Below are 20,105 nucleotides of genomic sequence, written 5' to 3'. Positions count from 1 at the left end.
GTGAGAGGACAACAGTTCCTTGGTTGGCTCTGTGGTCTGAGAGGATCACGCATAGCTCTACCTCTGACAGGGAGCCAAGTATTCCCCATACATTAATCTCCTCCTGTGTGCTTAGGAGCCAAAGACACAAAAATCCCCGTCGCTTACATCATCCTTATAAATTAGCATTCGATCCTCCCCAAATCTTACTCTTTAGAACAGGTATTTTTTTTAAAAGATTTATTTATTATATATAAGTACACTGTAGCTGTCTTAGACACACCAGAAGAGGGCATCAGATCCCATTACAGATGGTTATGAGCCACCATGTGGTTGCTGTGATTTGAACTCAGGACCTCTGGGAAAGCAGTCAGTGCTCTTAACCCTCGAGCCATCTCTCCAGCCCTAGATCAGGTATTTCTAAATAGTACGTATTTTGACAAAAAAAAAAAAAAAAAAAAAAAAAGGAGCTCTGCGCCCCTGTCCTGACTGGCTTTCTACATCTACTGATAGGTGTTGCGCAGTTTCTAATTCGGAAACAAAGGTCTGACTTAACTTTCGAGCAGCCGGAAAGCTACGAGGCCCGGTATGGACCTCGAATTGTGCTTCGACCCATATCGCCAGGATTCACTGCTGTTATCTGGTGTCAGCTACAGCTTTGATAGGGAAGCTGGGGTCCTGAGAGTATGGACGCATTCCATCACCAGCCTGGTGGCTTCCAGAGCAGATCCCCAGTGCACTGAGATGCCCCCGCTCCCATGGCCGTAGTTGTGGACCACAGGCAGCCTCTGCTCTCCCCGGACTAGGATCTCCTTCTGCAGACGCACACCCGGCCTGCTGGGCCTCAGGCCCACTTTCTCTTTTATGTCGCAGGCTCTGTGGAGGGAAGGCTCAAGAGCGCAGCATCGAGAGAAAATCTCTCTGCTAAGTTCTGCATCCGGGGAGAGATTCCAGTCTCCTGTCTGTCTACTCCCTCCCAGGGTTACATAAGAGGTACCAGGGTAAACGTAAGTCAGCCCGCCCCCGTCGCGGATGAAATGCTTCACCCAAGGGGCCTGTGCCTGGAGCACTTGGCCCCTAACCGGGGAAACCGTGGCGTCTCCCACAAGTCGTCGGCTTCCCAGGCCTGAGCAATTGACCACGATATCAAAAGATGGCTGCAGCTCCCACAGGTCTTCTATTCTCCTGGTGAGTAGCAGACCTCCACTTCCCTTTATCCTGGGAAAGAGAGACTGGGGTGAGCTTTGGCAGACACCGCTCGCTCACCCACTTCCCAGAAATGAAGAACGACTGGAACAACAGGCTTCCGGGCACTTTGAGGGTTCTCCACTTCGCACCACAGTCTGGCTCTGCGCTTGGCCAACGGAGACCCCTACGGTTAATCTTTGGAAATCCAAAACAAAGAAAATCAATCGTGTCTTGCTCCTGTAACATTCCACAGAGTTCCTCTATCTTGATGCAAAACAAGTACCAAATTGGTCTGTGCTTTAAACCCCGAACATTCCCTGTTCAGAGACTGCTTCCCCCCACCCCTGCTGCCACCCGCTGTTAACTCCTGCACGTGCCTTGGTATTCCTCAGCCCTCTCTAGTAGATGGTTGCACCGTGTTTTCTGTCTGTCTGTCTCTCGGTCTCGGTCTCTCTCGGTCTCTCTCTCTCTCTCTCTCTCTCTCTCTCTCTCTCTCTCTCTCTCTCTCATGCTTGCTCACGGGGGTAGGAGGAATGCTCACAAAAGGAACAGTATAGAAAGCTGACAGAGTAAACAGCAGCTTGTTGTTGGAACAAATGCTTTAACAATGAGAAGGGATGGCTTAGCCAAGTCTTGTAATGGTGGTTGAATCGTAGGATAATACACGGTATAAAACCTCACCACAGGGGCCATTTTTAAGTATACAGCTCAGTGGCCTAAGCTCACTTGTGTTGCTGTATGACCCTTACCACCACCCATCCCAGCAGCTCTTTCCATACTGAATGTAGAAATTCTGTAACCATTTTATACATAAAAAGTAACTCCAGTAATCTTGTCATCATAATCTTAATCCCTTGTAATCCTGTAATCTTATCCCTAGGTTCCTTATAGGATACAGGGGATTTAGTGTAAGAGAGTCTTGGCAGTTCTGTTTGACAGACGCAGGTTGGTGATCTAGAAGCGAAACATTGCTAAGAGGGACAAAAATGTTATAAGACGTGGTGCCCTAGACATGGGAGAGAGTGTAGCAAGCTGAAAGAGTGAAGTTCTAGCATACAGATATGTGAACACACACACACACACACACACACACACACACACATGTGCATGCACACATGCATACACGCACACACATACACACAAACACACGATCGGTTCCATCTCTGGATAACTCCAACAAATAGACTGGTACCACAGAGACATCTGTCTCCCTGTCTGCTGTCACTCAAGACAGAACGTGGGGACAGCGTGACTGGCAGCACAAACAGAGGTTTGGTGGCTGTACCCTCCCTGCCTCTGAGAGAGCAGAAGTACATGTGCCAGTTCTCAGCATATCCTTCTGCGATTCCAGATGAACAAAGGTTTCACAAGAAAGAAAACACAAGAAAAGTCAGAACCTCCCGGACATAGCATATAGATGTGGCTAGAAATGGTAGTACAGGTTCATTGCTGAGTTTAACTCAACAAGAAAAGACTCTGACTTTGTGTGGCCACTTGCTAACTGGGAAGTTCAAATGGGGTCTGTGAGGAACTGGCCTTCTGACACTGGTCCCATTTCTCAAAATCGCCTGCCACAAGTAGAGGAGGGACCGGAGAGCACTGGCGCTCCCCAGTGTCACAGACCTGACAGCTGCCTTCTCCGCAGCTCTCCATGATCCCATAAACCGCCACATTCCTCCCACTGCGAGGACCACTTCACTACTGAGCAATTTGAAGGGCAGCTGGAAACCTCTGGATTTGAGTCACGTATTATATTCTAAATATTTATGGAAGGCCCAGTTATGCTAAGCCCTGAGTAATTCGAACCTGGAGTGTGCGTTCCATTCAGCCAGAGAGGCCGTTTCAGGCACTAATTTTCACCCTACGCATCCTTGCCTGTTATTCAGAAAATCAGTGGACGGCCTTGGCATTTACCTGGGACCCTGGCAAGCATCCATGAATAGCCAAGAAAAGGCTTAGTGTGGTGCAGTGATTTCAATGAGTGAGAACATGCGTTTCTGCTCTCTCCATGGGACAATTTGGAAGCCAAGATCATGTTCATTGGGTGTATAAGGTGGGGAGGAGTGCTGGGGGGGGGAGGCCTTCTGGACATTATCTGGCTGCTGTAACCATGAACTGGCAGCAGCTGTGGTGACCTGCAGACGACCTGCACACAGGGCCCATCGACGCTTCCTCATGGATGGGGAGGGGGTCATGAAGCCCTGTCCTTCTCTGGTAGCTTCTGGAGGAGGAGGTAATGTTCATTTCAGTGGGGTAGCCACCGATAATTTGCCCATGTTCTAGTAATAACACACACACACACACACACACACACACACACACACACACACACACAGAGGTTTTAATTAAACTCAGTAGGTCACATAAAGGGGGGAAAAATTACACAAAAGGAGGCCAGAAGCTGTCTGGAAGAAAGGTGAACTGCTTGGTCTTGTCTTGTCTTGTTTTGTTTTGTCAGCTTGATAAAAGTTACTGAAACAAGGAACCTCGACTGAGAAAATGCTGCCATCACATTGGCCGGTGGGCAAGTCTGCTGGGCGTTTTCTTGAGTGGAGATTGATGTGGGCGGGGCCATCCCTGGGCAGGTGGTCCTGGGTTATGTAAGAATGCAGACTAAGCATGGTGGCTTGAATAAAACTGTCCCCCTTGGGCTCACAGGGAGCGGCAGGATTAGGGGGCGTGGCCTCACTGGAGTAGGTGTAGCTTTGTTGGAGGAACTGTATCACTAGGGAGGTGGGATTTGAGGTCTCAGAAGCCCAAGCCTGACCAGTGTCTCATTGTCACTTTTTGCCACCTGTAGATCCAGATATAGAGCTCTCCAGCTCCTTCTCCAGCACCAGGCCTACCTGCATGCCATCATGCTTCCCGCCATCAGGGTGAGGAACGTTTTAAACCCCTGGACTGTAAGCCAGCCCTAGTGAAGTGTTTTCCTTTCTAAGAGTTGCTGTGGTCCTGGTGTCCCTTCAAGCCATGCAGAGCAATCCAGTAAGCAGCACCCATCCATGGCGTCTGCATTAGCTCCTGCTTTGAGTCCTAACTTTCCTTCATGATATAGACTGCGATCAGAACATACAAGCCAAAGAAACCCTTTCCCGCCCGCGTTGCTTTGACCGCGTTTTCTCACAGCAGCAGAAAGCAAACCAGGACAAAGGGTTTCAACAGAGGAGGGAGAGGCACGAGAGAGGGTAATGAGAATCGAAAACAACTAAAAGTCCTTATGTGCATGAAACTGCCAAAGACTAAAAGCAGACAAGCACCGGGGAAAGACTTGGGGAGCGAGCATCTACTCCTCGCTGTCCCTGTAAGCTTGTTAACCCAGCTGCCTCGCTAAGCTCCTTCCGCCATATTGCTGCGCGGCTCATTGTGAAACTGAAAGCAGACGGCATCTGGAGCGGGACTGAGGCAGATGCCGTCGACCGGATGCAGTCGACGCACCACAGCTGCTGCAGCTGCTTTCCTAGAAAAACAAGGTTTATCGCCATAAAGCACAAGCGTGGCCCTGTGACCTGTGGGTAGACCTGCTCCACGCCCGCGAGATATGCTCCACACCCGCTGGTCGCTTATATTTAATACAACCATGCAAACTCTTTAACGGCCTTACCTGGTTGCTCCTTTTAAATGCTATCTTGGCTTTGTCTTTCTTTCAATAGGCTGTGGGTTCCGGGTGCTAGTCTTTGAACATTCTGCCCTGTGCTCCATCGTTCGAATCTGAGCTCGGGGTTATTTTTCTAATTCGAGGAAATGAGTGGACTTCCCAGCCTTAGGGTTCATGTAATTTTCTGCAATTCACTGAACTCGTTTCCTTAACCGTAGCTCAGGGACAAGGGAGTGCTCCGCTCAAAGAGTAGTTAGGTCTATGAAAGAATTCAATATATGCAAATGTTCCTTTCCATTTCAACAGCCCTTGCCAGGAGCTAGGATAAAAGTCCAACGTGTCACAGGAGAGGAGCCAAGAGGCAGATGGATGGCTGGGCTTTTGGAAGGCCTGGCCAGGCTTGTTGTGCTGGATCCCTTTGGGATCTAGTGGAAGAAACTTGCTGTGCACGTCCAAAGACAGGTCAGAGTGTGAGTACATGGTGCTGCCCACCCATGTGTGTGTGTGTGTGTGTGTGTGTGTGTGTGTGTATGTGTATGTATATATGTATATATCATTATATATATTTATGTATGTATATACATATATATGTAATAGCATATGTACATATGCTATTACAGAAGCTGGGGTCCATCACTTTCCTCTGGGACATCTGGCAACTGAGGAGACCCCATCCTGTAGAGAGAGCACACCACAGCCTGAGAATCCCTGAGGGGAAGGGAGCTGTATTGACTCAGAGCACTGAGGCAGAACGGGGTGCTCTGTTGGAGAAATATTGCAGTGAGAACTGGCAGGAGGGAGCAGAGAGCTTTGGGTGGAAGGGCAGGGCAGGGTGGAGGAGACAGCTCAGTGCAGAGGCGAGCCCACCCCACGGAGCTGCCCAACCATGCTCTGGGACCCACCTCACCCAGAGCCTACCTACTGAGACACAGTCTAATTTTTAAATAGGAACTCGGTGAAGAGGAAAGGAAGAACAGTAGACATTTTTAAATCGTTTAAATCTTAAGTGGTTTCTAAGCTGACAAACATTCCTTTGAGACAGATTATACCTTATTTTGAGAATGTTACCCAAGTAACCCTCTGCATTGCTAAGCTGTACGGTGAAAGCTCCTTTTGCAGATTTAGTCGATGCTGGGGACAAGGTAAAGGACTTGGGGTTAAGTCTCTGCAGACTGCATGGCCGGGAAACTTCTGCAGCTAGAGGAGAGGGAGGAGGCTGGGCTTCTCAGGCATTGGCGCATCCTGCCTCAGAGGGTGAGAGCATCGATTCCAATAGAAGGGAGGAGGCTGGGGGCTGAGCGGGGCTGCCCGGAATTGGGATTCAGAGCTGAATGTGGAATGAATCTTGGCAGTCGCAAAGATAGTCTAGAGACACTTGTTCCCCCTACCCACTCACCCTTGCTTCAGCTATCAGACTGTTGAAATGGACCCCAAGAAACAGCCATTTCCCCCCAGCAATCTCATGCTGAAGCCTAGTGTTAGACAGAGGGAGAAGTGTCTCCTGGAAAGGGATTGAGGCAGTCCTTACAACTGGTTAGAACAGGAGCAGAAAAGACTGCAGCTGGATACAATGTGATACTCAGACCACACCCTGACCAGAGCTGTTGAGTTGCACAGTCCTCTGGCCCTCTCTTTAAACCGGAATCTAATTTTAGCACCCTGCAGGTGGCTCTGGTTGAGGGCAGAGTAGACTTCTTTGTTTTTATTACAATGTGGCTAAACCGAACAATGCTCCTTTTTCTTGTTTTGTTGGTTTCTTGGCCTTGCTTTCCTCTTAACCATTGTACACGGGTTTAATTGCCTTATGGAGGATGGGGCTAAACCAGCTGAATAGGGCTACGAGGAGCTCTGACCCTAACCACTCAGTATCTGAAGGAGGCCATCTCTCTTGGTGTGGAGTCAGGTCTCCTCCCACCCGAGAATGAATAGGGGCAACCCTGGTGCGGGCCTCTAAAGTCAATCAGAATGAGTTTCTAGCCACCCACCATGGGGAAACAGGTTCGGAGAGGGGAGGTGAGAAAGGGCGAGAGGCTTGGAAGCCTCACTGTTAAGATGAAGAGGGGTCAGGAGGGTCCGGGCTGGGCTCAAGGACCGGAACTTTGAGAGTTGTTTTAGGATTGCTTTGTTAGTCGGGTTTCAAAGCTGACTCCCACATCTCAAGCCAAAGGACAGCACCTTCTCATCGGAGATCCAAAAATCCCAAATTTGGCCAATTTGTTCAAAACCAAGAGAAGCCTAGTTTAAAGCTTCAGTTGGCAGGTCTTAAAGGGAAACCTAGTTTCTTCATAGCAACGCGTCCTGTTGCTACGCCTGACCTAGCTCCCAGAGTTAGCGCTTTAAAATGTATTTTAGGTTGACAAGGCCGCCAGGTGCGTACGGTCTAATTCTGCCTTGACTCTGTCGCTAAGTCCCTCACAATGAGCTGCACGCCAAGGCACACTTCTCGGAGTGTCCATCCCAGCCTGGCGGACTCCGTGAATACAGACAGATCACTCCGAGCACACGAGGCATCAGGTATAAGGCAGCTCTTCTGTCCCTTGGTCCCTCGGTCCCTCTGGGAGGGTATGTGGACGTCGTGGCCCAGCGGTTTTATAGGCAGATAAGCCTGAAGTGGGATCAGTCGTGTTCCCTTATTCTGTAGAGGTGGTGGTGAGGAAGCTGATGCAGCCAGGAGGATACCTCTGAGCAGACGCAGGCCCTAATAAAGCCACAGAGGCCACCGCACCGGCATCCTGCATCTCAGCTGTTCCTTATGAAGCATACAACAGCATCAGGCAAAGCAGGCACCGTCCTCTTTCTGCCTTTGACAGTGTCCTCTCCATTCAGCCTTGCTTTTACCCAGGGAAACCAACAGTGAACACATTCAGCTGTGTCAGCAGCCCGTGTAGTCTCACACTCCCCTGACGGACACTGGAGGACGGGAGGTAGGGTGGGGTGGCAATCCGGAAGGCATGCTTCAGGTGGGCTGTGTTCCGGTAGGCCCAGCATGCGCTGAGAAAGAGGAGCACAGGGGTCTGCACCACACACAAGAGAAGGCCCTTGCAAGTTGGTCGAGCATAAAGCTGGGACAGCCTGTCCCCTAGGTGATGTGCAGTGTGGGTGTGTATTTCAATATAATCGAGGAACTCTCGGGTGTCAGGCAGGTGGGAGGAAAACAAACAAAGAATGTGAGGAAAAACTCAGGGATTCCATCCCTGCCCAGAAAAGGCAGCAGAGAAGCCAACAGTGTGGGCAGGGAGGTGAGCGATGGGATCTGTGTGGGCCATGGCGTCCTAGAAAGGAGTCAGCCTGTCTAAATTACAGGCCTCCAGCACTGAAAGGAAGCATCAGGCCCTCTAGATGCCATCAAATGCAGGGTGGCTCTGCTCCCTTCAGAATAATTTATTTAGGTAGGCTGCCTGGCAGGAGACTTATTGCCTCTGTGATTCATTTCCTGAGGTGGCAAGCAAAAATCCAACCAAGTGTGTGACTTAACTGTCCCGAGATATAAAATATTACCTGCATGGGTGATTAAACCCCTGAGGGCCTTAGCCCGTCAGGTTGTTGTAGGCATTACTGGGCAATGTTTGAGAAGGGGATGGAAGAACTTTGCTGGTTTTGAAAAAGAATGAACGATCTAAGTTATAATAAAATAATACCCTTTTCCTGGGTTGTAATTTTCTAGCTAGCACTGAGACTGAAGCCGTTGCTCCAACGCGCGCTAAGAGAAATGTTCCCCCTTTGAATCAGGACACAGAAGGCTGAGTTCTCGCGCTGTGGGGGAGAGGCGTAGGAGGCAACAGAACAGGCCCAAGCATGAGGAGCAGCAGGGACTGGCTGTCTACCCATCTGGGTCTGCCCAGCCCACAGAGTGAGCCCCAGATGTCCAATTCCTTCGCTGCCCCACCTCCCAACAGCCTGAAGGTCTCTCCTTGGGCTGCTATGAGGCCCTGCCCTGTTCCACAATGGCTTTTATGAGAGAAAAGGGGGCCAGGTAACCCTCGTCATCCACCATATTGGCCACCTGGCCAAATACCAGGCTTATAAGTTATATTAAGACACAACACAAAAAGAGAACTCAATTTCAAAATGCCTCCAGCCCCTAAACATTTTTAGAAATGGGTTCTTTACACCACACCCAGATTTGGGGACTGACGGGGCTTATGTTTTACAACCCCACCCAACCCTGCCCCCCCCCAGCGTCGGCTGAGAAAATCAGCAAGAGTTTTATTGATGTGTCTCGAATATAAACGCTCTCTCTGTGTGTCCTAACGGGCTAGACCCAGGATGTGCCGAAACCAAGCCAAAATGAACAAGGGTCGAAGGCTTGAAGTGTGAATTTTAAAGAAGCAAGACACACTTTAGATAAGTTCTTTTTTTTTTTTTTTTTGGTTCTTTTTTTTGGAGCTGGGGACCGAACCCAGGGCCTTGCGCTTCCTAGGTAAGCGCTCTACCACTGAGCTAAATCCCCAGCCCCTAGATAAGTTCTTATTCCTCACACGTTAGCAACAATAAAAAAGCGAAGCTATTTTACGGAACATGAGAAAAATAAGCAATAATCTATGATTAATATACGATATTTTTTTCCCCATCCAGAGAATTAAAGTTTTGTATTCTCGGAAGGGCCTCCATTTTCTGAACTGAGGAAACCAAGGTTTTAGTAACTGGCTTTTCTCTGAGGGAATGGGGACAAACAAGGCACTAAGTTATCATGAGCGTGCTTCCGGCCCTGTCCCCGCCTCACAAACCCTCTCCAGATGCTTCCTCAGACCCCTGGGTCTTTGTGAGCAGCCAGACCAGACAAGAAAGCCCTGGAGAGTTTGCTGTGTGCCTTATGGGGCTGTGCAGTGATTTATCACCGTGTCAATCAGGATAAAACACAGAGACATTTCAACCAACCTTTTCTCCAGCCAGGGGAGGTAGGCAGAAGTCTCGCACTTCAGGGTGGTAAAAGCCTGGCCAAACTCATACTGAGGGAATCGCTTCAGCTCAGCCTCGGTCATCTCTCGAAATCCCAGCACGACATCAGCCCAGAAAGGTACTTCTTCAGTGGGGACACTGCGAAATATCTGCCAGCTGAGGCACCGGAAGTAGAAAATGCTCCTTAAATTTTGTGAAGTTGTGTGTTTTTCGTTAACTCCATATATAATTCCCTAAAGCATTTTTTTTTTGGTTCTTTTTTTCGGAGCTGGGGACCGAACCCAGGGCCTTGCGCTTCCTAGGTAAGCGCTCTACCGCTGAGCTAAATCCCCAGCCCCTCCCTAAAGCATTTTAAAACCTTTACTTCCTATGAAAGCCAAAAGGAAAGATGAATTCCTCCATGCTCTTGGTTCTGATGAGGAAGTGGCTAGGTGTTCACGACTGAAGGAGTCAGATGTTTGTAAAGTACTCACAAGGCTGGGTCTTTACTCGGTGAGTAAATTCCACCTAGCTTTCAACAGGTCAGATGCTTAACCTCCAGCATGACAGAAAAAGTAGACAGCATGTCTTCTTAAAAAATTTACTTACTAGGCTGGGCAGTGGTGGCCCGAGCCTTGCACTTGGGAAGCAGGGGAAGGCAAATTTCTGTGAGTTCCAGGCCAGCCTGGTCTACAGAATGAGCTCCAAGAGAGCCAGGAATGCACAGAGAAAACAAAAAACAAAACAAACAAAAAACCTTTATTTTTCCTGAAATATTTTTCCATGATTTCCTTTATTTAAATGTGACTGTGTATTTTAAAGGAAAAGATTTTAATGTTCTGCACAACCCTTCATATGAAGAAGAAAAAAACTGAAGACGTAAGGAATTCAAAGGTTAGCCTTGATTTTGAACATGATGTCCTAATTAGTAGGATTTTGTTTGTTCGTTTGAGACAGGAACTCAACATGAAACTTTGGCTGGCCTGAAACTCACAGTACAGCTCAGGCTGGCCTTCAGATCATCGTGATCCTCCTGCCTCAGCCTCCTGAGTGTTGGGGTCAAAACCTAGGAGACCAGCTGCAGAGAGGGCTGCCAAAAGTCCTCTTGAAGGAATGAATTGAAGATTAAGGTCATATCTGGAGATACATGGGGCATTTGTAAAGCCTCAGTTCTGAAGGGAAAGAGTATTGAAACATGTCTGTTTCTAAAAATTAGTCAGAGGAAATGTTGTTGAATTCCAATTGGTTTGGGAACAAGTTAAGCATGACCACAACACAGAGAATGCCATGGAGGGACGGAGGGAGGGAGGGAGGGAGGGAGGGAGGGAGGGAGGGAGAGAGAGAGAGAGAGAGAGAGAGAGAGAGAGAGAGAGAGAGAGAGAGAATAGGCTCTGTCGTTGATAAAAAGAAGTCCATGCTTCATGTTTAAGTAAAACCTGTCATTTTGGGTAGGGCTTTGGAAAAGTAAGGATTTCACCATCCATCCGGGTGTTTATATGGTGAGGGAAGGCCTGGGAGAAAGAGTAAAAATCCTTCTGATACAAGTACACACTTGATACACACACGAACCTTGGAGAGCTGTCCTTGGGCCTGGCATCAGATGGGGAGACTGGTACTTTTTCTTTCTTCTGTTTTTTTCTAATGTTATTTGTTTATTATATATATGTATGTATGTATGCCTGCATGTGTGTTTATGAATACTGTGTGCAGGCAGACACAGAGGCCAGAGGGGACACCAGAGCTGGAACTGGAGCAGCAGGCAGCTGTGAGCAATGGTGTGGGTGCTGGGAACTGAACCCTGGTCCTCCATGAGAACAGAAAACGCTCCTAACCACTGAGCCATCTCTCCAGTTCCAAGACTGGTACTTTGTAAATTGTCTTAATGTCACAAAGGTAGAATTGCGCAAGTATAAACCATCCCTCTGCTCTTCGGAAGGCTGTGCTGGCATAATGTGGGTGACAAACGTCTTTTGTCATTTGATGGCACCAAGACCTGAATTAAAGATGCTAGAACATTTAGCAATCTCTGTTAGGAGAATGTGGGATGAAATCATCACATTTTGAGTGCTGCCTGTGTTAGAAATGTTAAATTGAATATGTCATCAAATCTCACTTAAGTGTGCATCAAATCAGATATTAGCAATCAAATAGAAACGTATGGATCATTTCAGAAATACTATTTTTCAAATGACACTTGGAGAGGAAATTTTAGGACTGGAGATAGAGCTCAGTTATAGAGCACATGCCTAGCATGTACAAGGGCCTGAGCTCCACTGTCCCTCCCCAAAAAGCAACTTTAGTCATGGATGTACAAAACTTACTTTGTACCTGTGTCCCATCTCTTGGCTTTCCGTCAGATACGCCACCTCCACACCCAAACTCAGGGTTGATGTGCTAGTCAGGACCTTTTGCTTGTTTTCTCCATATTTGCAAACAACTTTACATTCCTTCAGGAAAGCGCGTGCGTGCGTGCGTGCGTGCGTGCGTGCGTGTGTGTGTGTGTGTAATTTATACTATAGGAGGTTGGGGATTTAGCTCAGTGGTAGAGCGCTTGCCTAGCAAGCGCAAGGCCCTGGGTTCGGTCCCCAGCTCCGAAGGAAAAAAGAAAGAAAGAAAGAAAGAAAGAAAGAAAAAAGAGAGAAAGAAAGAGAGAAAGAGAAAGAAAGAAAGTAATTTATACTACATATAAAATTTATGCTATATATATATATATATATATATATATATATATATATATATATATATACATGTTATACATATATACTATGGCAAGGCTCTTCCCCTAATGAATAAAGATTTCAGAGGACCAATCACTGGGTGAGGAGTAGGCGGGACTTCCAGGTTAGAGAGCAGAAGAGAGGAGGAGAAAAGGGACACATGGCTTTTTGGACAGGGTGAGCTTGAGGTACAAGATGTAACACACTAGAAGCCTCCGGTAAGATGGCAGATCCATTGGGATCCACTACCGGAGGATTTAATTTAATATGGCTTACTAATTTGGATGTTAGTTGTCCCACCCAGCGATTGTGTTACCTGTTGATTCCAAACTAAGATTGGGTGGTGTTTTCCTTCGCGTGGTGACTCAACTGAGTTCCAGAGAAAGGTACAGGGCACCCCAGCCAGCCTTGGAATTTGGATGGGTGGGGCTGACATGAGAGTGACCCGCCATGGGAACTTAGCGAGTCAGGTGGATTACAGAGCAAAGGGTCAGAGAGCCGAGAGGAGAACACCCCGCGGGTGCCCGGCATTGTGTAGGATGGTGCGTCCTTTTTTATATAATTTAACGCTACAGGTAGTGATCCAACGTGTTAGGCAAGAATGTACTAGAAATTTAAGATTATCAACCTGAGAGTTAAGAGTTTTATTTTCTAAGTAAGAGAAGGTGGTGCGGGGGTGGGGTGGGGTGGGGGGGATGAGTCACGTGGACTCAAGCGTGGGACCCTTGAAACAAAGAACCCTGTTCACAGGCTCTGAGATCCCCTACTGTGAAAATAAACAAGAAGGTTGCTCTGAGTCAGGGAGCTGGAGAGTGGAAGCTGCCTTCTCCCTAAACAGATGTTGATTGGAGTATGATTCAATTCAAAGGCTGGTTTATTTGCTTTCAGGATAGACTTATATACAGAGTTTGTCCAAATCACATGGGGGAATTTCTTGTGGGGGAATTTCTCCTACGGTTTGGAACTAGGATAGAGAAAATTAGTTGCTGACTCCAAGTAGAGAGCAGAGAGAATTGCCTGCTGTGGACAGGTATTGATGGATGTCCGTGGCTCCAGGCAGAGAGCATAACAGACAGATAGTATATTATTGTCTACAGGAAACTCATATTCTCTAACGTGAACGCCATGGGAACTTTAGGTTCATATCCTGGCATGACAAATTATGAAATCCTCAGAATAGGCTCGCACAGTATTTTAGTTTACTTCATATGTTTTGGAGTGTTTTAATTTTCAAAATGGGTGAGGTTTTGAGTTTCGTGGTTATATTATCCCTTTAGGAGAGAGGCCAAGCTAAAAGTTTTTCTGGTTCCTGGCTCAAGGCCATGCTATTTTGGGAGAAAGGTTTTGGTCTTTACGTTTTTAGAAAAGTTGGTTAGGCTCTGGACGTCTTCCAGAGCTATACGGATCAGATTTGATAGAGGGAGACTTCCTGAAGAAGTAGATTCCAGAGAATCAAACAAAACATGTCTTGTGGTACTCAAATTTTGTCTTGAGATTTATATATTATAGAATGCACAGCTTTGGTGAGTCTCATCGTCAGCCATGCTGAACTGACCTGTTTGAACTCCTGATCTCAGGGACTTTCAGCCGGATCCAGTCAGGACAGACATCAGAGACTACAACCATCATTGGTGTGACCATCTTAAGGCCAAACGGTTCCCCCATTTTCGCTCCCCTCCCCTTCAAAGATGTCGCAACGCCCATATATAGCTGGAAGTACCTTTGAAGAGTCACACCCCCTCACCCCACCCCCCGTTCCCTGAACTTTGGAGGTCTGGAGAGAGTTATGCTAAGGATGTCTTTCTGGGGTATTTAGAAATGGTCATAACTTAACAGGGAGGAATTAGCTAGAATTGATTGTGCAGCCATAATCTCATTTGGTAGAAATCCTTATAATCGTTACTCAATTGACGCTATAATTTCTCACACTTGGGTGCAGAATTTGTTTTGATGCAGAATTAGGGTTTTCATTGGCATAAATTTCTAATATTAATACAAAAATTTAAAAAGTACGAGGCTTGGACCCAGTCCTTCCAAAATGCTATCACAAACTGTCTTTAGATGATTAAGAAAGACGAGTTAAGGGCCAGATAGCAAATTCTTGGCTCTGAGTTAATCACTAGGGTGCTTACTAGATATTTTATTTAGAAACAACTGAGAGTAGTTAACGGACAACACAGTACAGATTACTTAACATAGACTGTTTTCAAAAGCATCAGAAATCCACAGAATGTGACATTTAGTGTTATTTATCATTTGGTGAGACATATCTGCTCCTAACAGCTCCCCTTTCGAGGATTCAAAGAAGAAACTGAGCATCTCCCTCCAGGTGAGGTTGTACATCGTGGCAAGGTAGCCACTGGGCAGAAATTGCCTATTTCTTCTACAGTCATATACTGTTCTCGAGAGGACACAAGTTACAGGGTAGGACAGCTTAGTTCTGCTGAGACAGAGTAAGCTAGTCCTCGGTAATTCCTGTCTCATGAGTTCTGTCAGATGATCCTGGGCCAGAAGGCTGAAGCCTGATGCTCCAACGTGTTGCTAACAGGGGACTGTACAGGTAGGCAGCTGTCTCTACAGCTTGTCTCAGTTCTAGAAGCTGTGTTAGGCTTCCTTTATTTTCAGTTAATATCAGTAGCTCTCAGATTTCTGATGGGGTTAAAGACTACACTTGATCTTAGCCAAAAGGCCGAGAAGCGATGGGGTTAAAGACTAATTACAGTCTCATAGCCTACCCAGGCTATTTATCATTGAGAAAACATATTTAATTAGATAGTTTTCAGATAGTGTACAAGCTAGCCATGACATAACATAATAGATTTTGAGATTTTCTTAGGATAGATAATGGAGCGTTCTATTTAATTGACAAAAATGACGGACTGGGTGTTAGGCATATTTTGTACTTTGTAAATTACAAAACAGTGATAGTTGTGCTCAACTTACATATGAGAGAAAAGTTCTTTTTTAATTGGACAGAAAGGGTGAAATGTGGCAAGGCTCTTCCCTTAATGAATAAAGATTTCAGAGGACCAATCACTGGGTGAGGAGTAGGCGGGACTTCCAGGTTAGAGAGCAGAAGAGAGGAGGAGAAAAAGGACACATGGCTTTTTGGACAGGGTGAGCTTGAGGTACAAGATGTAACACACTAGAAGCCTCCGGTAAGATGGCAGATCCATTGGGATCCACTACCGGAGGATTTAATTTAATATGGCTTACTAATTTGGATGTTAGTTGTCCCACCCAGCGATTGTGTTACCTGTTGATTCCAAACTAAGATTGGGTGGTGTTTTCCTTCGAGTGGTGACTCAACTGAGTTCCAGAGAAAGGTACAGGGCACCCCAGCCAGCCTTGGAATTTGGATGGGTGGGGCTGACATGAGAGTGACCCGCCATGGGAACTTAGCGAGTCAGGTGGATTACAGAGCAAAGGGTCAGAGAGCCGAGAGGAGAACACCCTGAGGGTGCCACATGGCCTGCCAGTGCCCGGCATAGTGTGGGAAGGTGCCATTTTTTAGTATTTCCCTCAACACATATATAATACAGTATATATAATATATTGTACATATATGTTATATACACAATATATTATACATATGTATAGTATATGTATATTATACACATACAATGTATTATACATATATAATATATTATGTATATTAAATAATATAAAATGTATTACTATATTTTATGTATGTGTGTGTGACAAGAAATGGCAACAGTTATTTATTATTAAAAACAAAACAAAAATAAACAACCCCCCTAATTCTGTAAGTAGTTTTTCTCGAGGTCTCTGAAGTCTTTTCTAAATCCTCCCTAAGGCTGATAAATGTTCTGCTGACCTCTGTTCTCTCCATGTTGTTTACATCTATAACAACTTCAGATTCCTCTCCTTACCCAGACACCAGGTGAATGCCGGCATCCACAGCCTCTGCAGACCTGGCGATTTCAGAAAGATGCTGGAAGGTCTCTCTAAACCATCGCTTCAGCGTGGGCACGGGCGTATCTGCGAGGTCGGGGAGAAAAGCGAAGGGTGGCATGAAGGGAATGGCCGCGACTGTGCTTCTGCCACAGGCATAGTCAGGGAGGAGCATTTCAACAGAATTCCCAGCATTTTATGCGTTGATGTGTCCCTCTGACTCACTCTTGTAGTGATCTACTGATGGAGTGGGCACAGGCTAGGCAAGGAAAGGAGGTAGGGGCTAGAAGCATGTCTTTGGTACAAGGTAGCGTCCCAAGATGCCAGCCTGACAAAGGACCAGTGTGTGACTGGGAAATCCAGTCAGGCACGTTTCTGGGACAATAGAAAGAGCTGAGAGGCTCCTTATCAGGGGACTGGAAACACAGTAGGTGACAAGCAGGGACCCTAGATCAGTAAGGATATGGTAGTAGCAAGACTTTTAAATAAAGCACTGGTTATAGAATCACTAAATATTTCTGTAATATTGACTAAGCATTGACATCAGTAAAAAGTGTATGCAGGTGAGTGCCATACTCTCTTCCCAAATTGCAGATGGGCTGCTTGTTTAGAAATAAAGGAGAAATAATAGTTGTTCTGCAGAATTACATTAGACCTCAACGGACTGTCCTCCAGTGATCTATGTCAGTGTCGAGAGCTGGTTCAAAATGCATCCCCACGTTCCTGCCCCCAAACCTGAAAACGAGTCTAATGGCTAAGAGCCACATGAGCAGCCCCAAATAACAGTTCCAATTCAACTGTGCACAGAGCAAACACAGTGACCTAATTCATACTCAAATGCTGGCCAGGCAAAACTGTCGTAGCCAGAGAGGCAGGAGTGATTGCAAACACAGACAGAGGGTTGACTCAGTGCAGGCCACTGTTTTGAACTCCATGATGAACTCATTTAATCCTCACAAGAGCCTGCCGCTGGATAGGTATGGAGCAGAAAGCGTTTGGTCTGAATTGTGTCTAAGGAAGAAGTCCATCGAACGAAACAAAGCCTTCATCGAGCAATGGCAGCAACTGATCCAGAGGCCGTGGCCCTCAGCCACAGAGAGAGCGGAGGCCCCTGCGAATTGGAGGGATTCTCAGATGAAGTGCCTCCTTTCAAGATGACTGGGGGCCACCAGGCAATCTTCAGGGTCACTCATGCCTGTTGTAAGCAAAGGAACTCTGGGAAGTGGTCTCGAGAAAGGTGCCTGGTGTGAAATTAGCATCTTGCAAATACACCCTCTCTCACCTGGATACGTGGGAGGAATGAGCATCCCAGCTGCTACATTACTGGTGGTGTCAGGTGTGAACCTGTCTGAGATGACAGTAACGGAACATCGGGGGACCAGCTGGGAGACGCAGGCGGCAGTAGACAGCCCTATCACGCCAGCTCCGACGACCGCAATACGCACCGTGTCCATGACCTAAGGAGGAAAACTCGATTGGACCACCTTGCTTGGGGCACTATTCTGCCCAGATGAAGTCTGACCCTATGGTTCTTTCCTTACATCAGGCAGCCTCTCAGGGTAAAACTTCCTCCTGATGCTTCCGTGGGTACAGCCCAGCAACCCTTTAAACTCTCATTCCAGAAATAACAGTGAGAACATTGACGTCTCTCTACAGGCAGTCGCTACCAAAGCAGAAACGGCCTAGATTTGCCTGCCGTGCTCACCAGCAGGTGATCACATGGCATTTGGGGGTAGAATTCTAGTCATGGTGCCTGTACTGGCTGGATTTGTGTGCCAACTTGACACAAGCTGGAGTTATCACAGAGAAAGGAACTTCAGCTGTGGAAATGCCTCGATGAGACCCAGCTGTGAGGCATTTTCTCAATTAGTGATCAAGGAGGCAGGACCCAGCCCATTGTGGGTGGTGCCGTCCCTGGGCTGGTGGTCTTGGGTTCTATAAGAGAGCAGGCTGAGCAAGCCAGGGGAACAAGCCAGTAAGTAACATCCCTCCATGGCCTCTGCATCAGCTCCTGCTTCCTGACCTGCTTGAGTTCCAGTCCTGACTCCCTTTGGTGATGAACAGCAATGTGGAAGTGTAAGCTGAATAAACCCTTTCCTCCCCAACTTGCTTCTTGGTCATGAAGTTTGTGCAGGAATAGAAACCCCAACTAAGACAGTGCCCTTGCCTGAACTTTTCCCCCATGGGCACATCCTAGGGAGTGCTGGGAAGCAGTTGGGCTGTGACCTCTGCTTCAAAGACCCTGGGGAGAAGATACAGAGGTCATCTCTGGCTGCCATGGATGATTGAGTAACACAAAGGAATGGCCCATGGTCTTTTAGCCTCTGTGCTCTCATATGAAGACGACACCAAATGAATTCTTATTAGGTCATTTAAATGATAAGTGACAGGACACCAAGGCTGTCTCCCGAATGGATAGATCCCTTGTGGGAGGGTGTAGGGAAAACGCAGGTACCAGGTGCCTGTGTCAGGCACCCCAAGGCTGACATCTTGTGTGGAAAGTAAAGAGTGGCAAAGACATCAGCATCCTCCAACCTCTCCCCAGAGCCGGCAGAAATCTGTTACTCCCTGCTGTCCTGTCAGCCTGCCCGCCTTCACAACTCTACGTTACTAGGTGTGCTCCCTGCGCAATTCCCTCTGTCTGGCTCAACCCCTAATTAAGGAGAGTGGAAAAAAATAATTGTTTCAGTCACTCATTGCCATTCCTTGGGGATAAAGTTCTAACACTCAGCCAGCCGCTTGGGTTGTCAGCTTAAAAACCCGCCCGTGCGAGGCGCAATCCTTTCTTGGAGCGGGCAATGAACAGGGCATCAGGCCAGGTGGAGTCAGCCGTGGCAGACATCGTGAGGTCTGGCTAAGGGTGGTTCTCTGCCTCCTCCCTAGCTCCACTCGATTCCCACTCCGTGAGCCTTTGAAGCCTTTCAGAGAGGTTTAAAGTCTGCTTTTTCTGCCACCGAGCTGTGTGCGTTTCTGGGCAGGTGAGCTGAGGCGCTAGACTACCAGGGCTTTCCAGCAGGAGCCAGTCCAGTGAGGAAGGCTGGGAGAGGGAGGTCCTGGACGTGTTTCCAGAGGAGGTAACAGAAGGCAGGCAGTTGTGCTCTAACTCGCCACCATTCCACGGTGGTTTTGCCTTCCCAGCAGCTTTTCTGCACGGCTCTAATAAAGTTGACACTAGGGTGAAAGTCTGTGGCTAAGAATGACCAGCGGCCAGTGGAGTGGAAAGAGAGCCAGAAAGACAGCACGTGTCCTGGTGGTGTGACCTGTCATCTCTGGCCCGGGTCCCACCAAGACACACCTCTAAAATCCCAGAGTGCATACAGAACGACCCCTGAGCCAAAATTTAGAATTCGAATACCTGTCTCTGAAGAGGCAGTCTGGAATCCACCGGAGGCCCTGGCACCAACACTTGCTTTCCTGTGACCTGTTACCCTGGTCTCCTAAGAGACAGGGAAAACAAACCTCCTTCCCATTGGGGAGTTTAAAGACACTCTTTCTAAGCTTACTCTCCATTGGTCCATGCAACTGTGTCTGCCTCTGCCTCCCCAGGAGAGAGGAGCATGTAAGTTCTGTGGGGCTGCCTCTCTGCCAAGCCTGCAGGGGAAGTTTCGTCCTCCACGTCCGGCTTCCAAGTCCTTCAGCTTGCCACCAGACTGGAGTTTCTCCCGCTTAATTTGCTTGTGTGCTAAACGAACAGGTGGTCTGTCGGACTTCCAAAACGTCCCAGCTACAACCAAACACCTGTTTCCCCGTTGCGCTGTTCAGAGTTGGTGATAGCTAAGATGCCGGTCTGGTGGCAGCGGGACAGTTTATTCAGAAAATAAGTTAGGGCGAAC

General features: G+C 47.5%; 1 protein-coding gene across 3 annotated transcripts; it reads right to left on the bottom strand.

Moving 5' to 3' along the window:
* Window positions 1-204: 204 nt before the first annotated feature.
* Ddo (D-aspartate oxidase) lies at window positions 205-19,775 on the bottom strand. 3 transcript variants are annotated; one of them, XM_017601772.3, is made up of 5 exons: window positions 19,628-19,775; window positions 17,555-17,729; window positions 16,251-16,359; window positions 9,641-9,817; window positions 205-1,362 (listed from the first exon to the last, which is right to left on the bottom strand). In XM_017601772.3, the coding sequence occupies exons 2-5, from the start codon at window positions 17,724-17,726 to the stop codon at window positions 1,242-1,244; spliced, it is 579 nt and encodes a 192-aa protein (XP_017457261.1). In that variant the 5' UTR covers window positions 17,727-17,729; window positions 19,628-19,775; the 3' UTR covers window positions 205-1,241. The 3 variants fall into 3 exon arrangements, with proteins under 3 accessions (XP_017457261.1, XP_063135577.1, NP_001102935.1); NM_001109465.2 differs by having other exon boundaries at window positions 630-1,197; window positions 19,628-19,684; XM_063279507.1 differs by lacking the exon at window positions 17,555-17,729 and having other exon boundaries at window positions 205-1,197; window positions 19,628-19,682.
* Between the last annotated feature and the right edge of the window lie 330 nt (window positions 19,776-20,105).

Source organism: Rattus norvegicus, chromosome 20 (genome assembly GCF_036323735.1).
Source record: "Rattus norvegicus strain BN/NHsdMcwi chromosome 20, GRCr8, whole genome shotgun sequence".
Taxonomy (NCBI): domain Eukaryota; kingdom Metazoa; phylum Chordata; class Mammalia; order Rodentia; family Muridae; genus Rattus; species Rattus norvegicus.
Note: the sequence above shows the minus strand (reverse complement) of the source record. Positions and strands in the feature narration are given on the sequence as shown.

Excerpts from the sequence above, each read along its gene's own strand:
- Ddo (NM_001109465.2), bottom strand. The coding sequence starts at position 17,726 with ATGGACACGGTGCGTATTGCGGTCGTCGGAGCTGGCGTGATAGGGCTG. Across the intron at positions 16,360-17,554 it reads CATTCCTCCCACGTATCCAG|ATACGCCCGTGCCCACGCTG; the intron begins GTGAGAGAGGGT and ends CCGACCTCGCAG. Across the intron at positions 9,818-16,250 it reads GGCATTCACCTGGTGTCTGG|CTGGCAGATATTTCGCAGTG; the intron begins GTAAGGAGAGGA and ends CCGGTGCCTCAG.